This window comes from Sinocyclocheilus rhinocerous, unplaced genomic scaffold (assembly GCF_001515625.1).
Source record: "Sinocyclocheilus rhinocerous isolate Xijiao unplaced genomic scaffold, SAMN03320098_v1.1 scaffold487, whole genome shotgun sequence".
In the NCBI taxonomy this organism is placed as follows: Eukaryota; Metazoa; Chordata; class Actinopteri; order Cypriniformes; family Cyprinidae; genus Sinocyclocheilus; species Sinocyclocheilus rhinocerous.
Window position 1 is genome coordinate 338,040 of NW_015662061.1, and position 7,598 is coordinate 345,637.

The following is a 7,598-nucleotide window of genomic DNA, read 5'->3' on the forward strand; positions in this document are numbered from 1 at the left end:
CATTATTATCGATTTTTACTTGTCGTCTGGATGCAACAAATATGTACAGTATGGTAAGGGGCGTAACATTTCCGTCACACGCTTAATGTATTCGGCCAATCACAACGCACTGGATAGCTGGCCAATCAGAGCACACCTCGCTTTTCAGACCGATGAGCTTTGTAAAAATCGACGCGTTTCAGAAAGGCGGGGCATAGAGGAGAAACAATAATGTACAGTTTGTGGAAAATAATGTGTTTTTTTAATCTTAAACTGCATAAACACATTTCATTACACCAAATACACAAAATAATGTTCTTTTTTAGCAACGTCATGTGACCCTTTAAAGGAGTTTGCTTTAAAAGGTGCTGTGATTTAAATTAAATGCCACTTGGTTTGATACTTTGTAAACTAATGCAATGACATTCATACATTTTTAAGTGTGGCTTCAGCATTTGGGTCACTATATTATGTATTTATTCATATAGATCAGGGGTTTTCAAACATTTTGATGCCACTGACGACCAAATATGGCCATCCCTTTGTGAAATATAAATGCTATAATGCTATAAAATCTATAAAGACCCATTTATACTGTGGAAAACACTATAAATATGTGTACAATATTATCTGGAAAATATTTTAATTATATAGTATATATATAGTACACTTGCTATTAAGTTGACATCTTTTTTTGATTTGATTAAGATCATGATTTACAACCAGAGTTTAGAAAGCATAAACAAATGATAATTTTTTAAAATTAAATTAAAAATATAAATTTTATGTAAATTTAATGTATTATATTTTAAAGCTATATAATATTATTGACTTATTTGATTTTAAAACAATTATTCTAGAGGTCCCTGGACCCAAGTTTGAAAACTCAGGATAGAGACTTAGTGTTATTTTAGTATTATTTTTATACTATTACAGTATTTATCATTATTTTGAATTAGCTGTTATTTTTATGTTTTCAGGTTTCATTTTAGTAATTTAGTAATTTTATGTACTTTTGTCATTTTTTTATATTTCTATTTAGCTTTAATTTATTTGATTTTTCAACCTAAAATTAGTTATTTCACTTGGTTGCCAATGCAACATTTCTATTTGAAGATTTTTAAGTAAAAAATTCTAATATAAATATAAAAATACATTTCTAATATTTAGGTTTCATTTCAGCTATATTTTAATTAACAAAAATGATTTTAAATAGTTTTACTTGTAGCTTTAGTTAACAACACTGCGAGTGATAAGATAAAAACTAACCGGAGAGTTTGGAGGAGTGAAGTCCTCCTCCCGAAACGAGCAGTTGAGCATGCGGAAGGTCTCCAGCGTCTGTTCATGTCTCTGTATAGTGGCCTGGATCGCCTGTGAGAAAGTGAACAAAAAATGAGAATAATGTAAGCAGGAGTGTTATAGTCGAGGGATATGAGAACCTGATATGATGAAGAAAAGCTTACCTGAATCCAATCTCTCTTCTCCTCTTCCGTCCTGGTGAAAAAAAAAACGGCAAACATTTGAAAAATGCCAAAAGCCGCACATATTTCTCTTGTTTTCCAATGGCTGATATGCTTATCTTGGGTATTTTCTCCTAATGCCCAAAAGCTCAGACAACATTTCTGTGGTTGTCAATCAACCCCAGACCTGATTTTTAAAGCAGAAGCACATTCCCTCAGCTGTACCTTGCTTGCAGTTCCAGTGAACGCTGTTTTCCCGAAACCAGAAATGTTCGTGGTACGTTCATGCTGCTGGTCTCCTTTAGCTGTGAAGCAATGCAGAGTAAATCAGCCATTTGATAACAGCAGATTTATTTTGAGTATTATGCTTTAAACAAGATAAAAACGTGCCGAACCTCCATGCCGTCTACGTCAATCCGCGCTCGCACTCCAAACTTCTGTCCTATCAGCCTCAGTTTGGGGACGCAGTACAACAACCTGTCATTGAACTTCAGAGAGAGACGAACAAAGTTAAACATGCATGATTTACCAACATTTTTACTAAGAAAAAAGCACTTTGAGGTATGATTTATGTCATTAATGTTTGTCTTTGACTCACCAGAATGAGGTATCTATCCTGTGATGTCCCGTTTTTAGCTGACAGTTTCAGAATGTGTCCCTCTTTAATGAGCTCATTAGTCGGGTTAACAATGTCCTCTTCTCCACCGAGCAACTCGTACACTTTCAGCAGCTTTCTCATGCGCTCCTGAGGGACAAAACATTCACACGTTTGTAGAAACATCTGTCATGTCATTCAAGTAATGGCCAAAGAAATGGCCAAATTTCCCCACCAATATTTGCTATTTGTGATATTCATATACTAGGAATGCACGACATTGGATATTTGCCGATATTTTTTAACTCGGCCGATAGCCGATGCCGATACCGATATATTTCCTTTTGTTTGGAAGCAACAGCAAGTGTAGCAAATTATTACAATTTTTTTTTTTTTTTAACAAGAACTTATTTTTTAAGTTCTTAACAAGAACTTATTTGTTAGAATTAAATAAACAATAATGAAGTTCTTTTATAATGACAGTACACTGAAGCTTTGAAAATAACTATAAATAAACTGTATATCAATCGCTGCATTTTTTTTTCAGAAAGATGCAGTAGTGGCCTTAACATTTTATTTTAAGATTGAACATTTGTAGACGGTCTAAATCAAAAGAGTTGTAAAAATTCTGAAAATCTTTTAGAGCTCATAATTTGTTTAAAAAATAACATATAACACATTAATGAATAAATCAGTATATATAAAATTATTTAATTTACAAGTGTCATGTTTGCGTTTTTTTTATTCATGAAAGCGATAGCTTCTGACCTTTAAATCAAAACATACTCATGATTTTATGACATCAATTACTGCTTTAATTAATCAGAAACACAGTCTAAATGTTATTTGTGTATTTTACTTTCATTTTATTAAAGGTAGGCCAACAGCGCCCCCTATGGAATTAAAACTCCTTACCGAAGGGGCATTAGGACCCGGGGGAAGCTGTCGCTGCACGTGCTATTACTGTTTACTCACCCACAAACAAGTCATTCTGTACTTGCATTCTCAGTTTAAATGCAGCGATCCAAAGCAGTGAATCTAATTGCCATTCAGGCAAAACTTTACTTGCAGAATGAGTCACACTTCTGATGTGATCTAATCGCTAGCACACCCTGAGCACATGTGAGTTAATGTATTCCTCTTATCGGCAAGACACATCGGCATATTTTTTCATATCGGGCCGATGCCGATATTTACATTTAAAGCCATTATCGGCCGATTCTGATATCAGTCCGATAATATCGTGCATCCCTAACATATACATATATTTTAGTAATATTATAGTATTATAGTAATAATAATTAATAATTCTATCTATCTATCTATTTGTTTGTAATATTTTAATAAATACTTTTGTAATATAAAAATAAAAAAGGACTGCCCTGTGCATGCTGTTTATAAAAAAAAATGTTAGTAATATAAAAACAATTAAAAATATCCTAAAAACAAATAAGTATATATTATTAAAGTATTATAATAAATAAATATTATATATTTTATATATCCAGTGATGCAAAACTACTCGAATTGCTTTCTGAAATTTTGTTGTTTTGAATTGAAAATATGCTATCATTTATAGTACATGATTTATGTAATTCATAACTGAATGTGACAAGCCAAGAAACGTTGTGTGCTTTTGAAATATTAAGCATACGAATAAGAGTGAATGTATGCATATTTTACAATCAAATATTATTTGCAAATAATTCAAATTGATTCGTTCTAGAATTAGACTTTGTTATGACATGGTTACGACCTTGTTTTCAGTGATGATAAAAACGTTAGATTTGACGTTGTCTGTTTTAGCTCAGGTCTACTTGGAGGGAGGTGTCTCGTGTCTCAAAATGTAGAAAATAAAAACACAAGCAATTAACAGATTCAAATGAGAGACTTTCAAAACAGACCTCACATTTAAGAGGCAACCAAGCCTAATTACAAAGGGATGTTAAGTGGCAGTGTTGCTTTTCACCCCAGACGGAGTGTGTGTGGTTCATCTGAAACTGCACTCACCATTTTCCTGATGGCAGCGTTTGAATGTTCTGCCGCTGTGGCGATCAGCTCCAGAGATTCTGTAAAGAATAAAGGACTTGATATTCACAAGGTGTCATTTTTTATCTTGGGCTGTTAACCTTGGCCCACATAAACACTACTGTCGGCCATTTCTACAGTCAGTTCGTTTTACTGATACATCGGCCTCATCTGTACAGAGAGGCTTTTGTGGAAATCAGTCTTATCTGGGCTCAACTTGTAGGGGTTTTTCTGCTCTTGCCATTTAAAGGCATTACAGAGTTGACTAATAAAATCAGCAACTAGGCCAGAATATGAATCATCTTTTAAACTCCTAAACTAATTCTCCTTTCCAGAAACATGTTTTGATGGAAGCTGTGATCTCAGAGCTGTTCAGAACACAATGATCACAAAGCACTTCTTATCCCAATCAGCTGCCAAATAAGCAAATAACTGGAAATAACTCAAATTATCTCATGTGAATAGTTGATTCTACACTAGCTGGCTGTCTGTTACGTGACACACTACTGGTTAGTCACATTACACCATTACACCAGGGGATGGGTCACGCTTTTGCCAATGATAACTGACAAAATGTTCTGCCGCTGTGGCGATCAGCTCCAGAGATTCTGTAAAGAATAAAGGACTTGATATTCACAAGGTGTCATTTTTTTATCTTGGGCTGTTAACCTTGCATGAATCTTTTCACTGCAATATTTCCAGGCACATGCACCAATAGCTGAAATGAAACAGAAAATGGGCCGCTGCGATCAGTGGAGGAGAAAAGGCCCATTTGAGCGTTCTGCCTTTCTGCACTCACTCTGAGCATCTTTGAAGTCGTCCGCGTCCTCTGGCAGGCGGTGCAGATAGTCTTTGAGCAGGAGCTCGTAACGAGGGATCCTCTGCACAGGCTCCAACATGTGGTGCTGTAGGGTAAGATTCCCACACATCTCCTCTTTCTGCAAAACACCCAAAATCATACGATGAGCAAAAAGAAACCATGCACCGATCCATTCCCACACACCAATCAAGAATATCTGCAAAGACAGACACCTTAAAGACAATGTGAAGATTGAGTCCATTTACTTACACACTTACTGTGCACAATTCATTTGTGCACTTAATTATACATAAAAAGCTTTCAATAAATATATATTAAAATACATTATATATTATATGTTGAGTTTTATACTATATATATATATATTTATGTATGATACAAACGTTTTTGTCACATCTGATTTTTAGACTTGTTTTCTGAAAAAAATAATCAAATTAAGTGAGTTTTGCTTAAAAGCAAGAAAATATATCGGTCAGTGAGGTAGGAAAAAATAATCTTGTTTTCCCTTTGAATTAAGTTTTCTATGACCCCACTAACAGATATTTTCTTGTTTTAAGCATAAGCTCATTTATTTTTATGCATTTTTCCAAAACCAAGATATAACATCTTAAGTGATTTTTCTTCTCAATTAAATGTACAGTATGTTGATTTCAGAATGTTTAGATATTTGTACTGGAAAATGAGACAAAAATACTAAGTAAGAATCACTTTTTTTACTACTACTACTAGATACTGTACTGCATATATCAACTGATTGCTTATATCATCACAAAACATTTATGCATGATACAAACATTTTTTCTTATTACAGAGCATCGTTAGTTTAGCACAAAGTGTTTGGATCCCAGTCTGGTACCTGGATGTTGTGAATGATGGCTTTGAACTGAGAGGAGCGCTGCATCCAGGTGTTCACCAGCTCCATGGCCCGGTCAAAATTTTTCACGTACTCGCCGTACATCTTCAGGAAAGGCGCCAGTTTCTGCAGGATGTCCCCGATGCGGGGGTTCAGATCCCTGAGGGGAGAGGGGCGGAAGTCAAGGTTCGTTCATCATTTGTGAAGGTCACCCTTCTGGACTATTTCGAAACAAAGTTTAGTTTGTGGAAACACATATGTTGCTTGGATACTTCGAAACATCCGTTTGTCCTCTGAATTCAAAATCCATCTAAACTTTTCTAGTTATGTCCAGAAGAAAACTGATGTAAAGCTCTAAAATCTGATTGCATGAGCCACTGTAATTCTCTGTTATGTGCCAACTCTACTATTTAAAATAACATCCTATAATTAGACTAATCAAATATTTTTCAATGGGGTTATTAATAATCAACATTAACATATTTTTATGTAACTAGCTCTTTATATAAAGTTGAATATATAAATATGTCCAAGTTTATCCACATATGTACAGTATACACTGCTGATTGTTTTCTTACTCAGTATTTTTGTCTTGTTTTCCAGTACAAAAATACATTTACTTGAGAAAAAAATTTCCTCAGATATTGAAGTGCGTAGAATAAGACATTTAAATAAATTTTCTGAAAAATTAATCAAAATTAAGTGAGCTTTTGCTTAAACAATAAAAAAATATCTGCCAGAGGGGTAGGAAAAATAATCTTGTTTCCCTTTAAATTAAGTTTATTTTTCTTAACCCACTGGCAGATATCGTTCAGAAAACAAGACTTAATATCTCAAATGATTTTGCTTTTCAAGTAAATGTATCTTGATTTACAAATGTTTAGATATTTGTACCGGAAAACAAGACCAAAATACTGTGTAAGAATCATTTTTTACTACTACTACATACTATATAGTATTTCTCAACTGCTTGATTGCTTGTATCATCACAAAAGTCTATTATCCCAACTCTAATCTGCTAAAGGCGACTATAAGGCATAAAGATATTGAGATATAAACATTAACATCATGATTTTCTGTAAAGCTGCTTTGAATCAATGTGCATTGTGAAAAGTGCTATATACATAAATTTGACTTGACAGCAAGATTAGTACTCAACTCAACTCTCAACTCTACTTTATTTATAAAGCACTTTCAACACCACAAGTGGAACCAAAGTGCTGTACAGAGAAAGATAAAAGAGAAGATTCAGAGCGAAAAATAGAACATTAGTAACATTACCATTTTACCATAATAAAATCACTCTCACAGTCCCTTTCTTTCTTTCTTTCTTTCTTTCTGTCTTTCTCACCATTCCTCCATGCGTTTCTCCAGTGCGGGCAGCAGGAACTGCTGGTGGAAGCAGTAGATGGAGCAGATGTTGGAGAAGATGCCCATGACCACCTCACAGGGGAAGGCGCTGCGAGCTCGGGCCTCCTCCATCAGCTGGGCACAGAACACCTGGTCCAGGAGGTGCAGTCTGGACACGTAAGCCTTCTCCGTATGCAGCAGCTCATTAGCAATGTTAAACACCCGCTGCTGGACTGACAGCTGCAAAACGAGAAGATGCTGGCTGAATAATGAGTTTGAACACACCTGGGACAACAAGTTGGACTGAAGTGCATAAAATAAGTCTCATTCTGAAGTTTAGCTTTTGTCAAGATGTACTTCTAATAGTAAGAACTTTAAAAAACATTCAAATTTAATAAATTAATATTAAATAAATTATTGAATACTTTAGAAGCATAATAAATTGATCTTAATAAATTAAGAATTTTGTGATTTTGAAAACGTTTTTTTTTAAATATTATTAACTTTTATATT

At 34.3% G+C, this 7,598-nt stretch overlaps 1 protein-coding gene across 1 annotated transcript in view; it reads right to left on the bottom strand.

Moving 5' to 3' along the window:
* fgd1 (FYVE, RhoGEF and PH domain containing 1) overlaps nucleotides 1-7,598 on the bottom strand; it is a 16,167-nt gene that overhangs the window by 4,677 nt on the left and 3,892 nt on the right. Inside the window, exons 3-11 of the mRNA XM_016537282.1 lie at nucleotides 7,087-7,325; nucleotides 5,739-5,895; nucleotides 4,862-5,000; nucleotides 4,045-4,103; nucleotides 2,038-2,184; nucleotides 1,835-1,927; nucleotides 1,665-1,744; nucleotides 1,443-1,473; nucleotides 1,249-1,350 (exon numbers count right to left, since the gene is read on the bottom strand). Of these exons, the coding sequence (XP_016392768.1) occupies nucleotides 1,249-1,350; nucleotides 1,443-1,473; nucleotides 1,665-1,744; nucleotides 1,835-1,927; nucleotides 2,038-2,184; nucleotides 4,045-4,103; nucleotides 4,862-5,000; nucleotides 5,739-5,895; nucleotides 7,087-7,325 (1,047 nt within the window). The remainder of the gene's footprint in view (nucleotides 1-1,248; nucleotides 1,351-1,442; nucleotides 1,474-1,664; nucleotides 1,745-1,834; nucleotides 1,928-2,037; nucleotides 2,185-4,044; nucleotides 4,104-4,861; nucleotides 5,001-5,738; nucleotides 5,896-7,086; nucleotides 7,326-7,598) is intronic.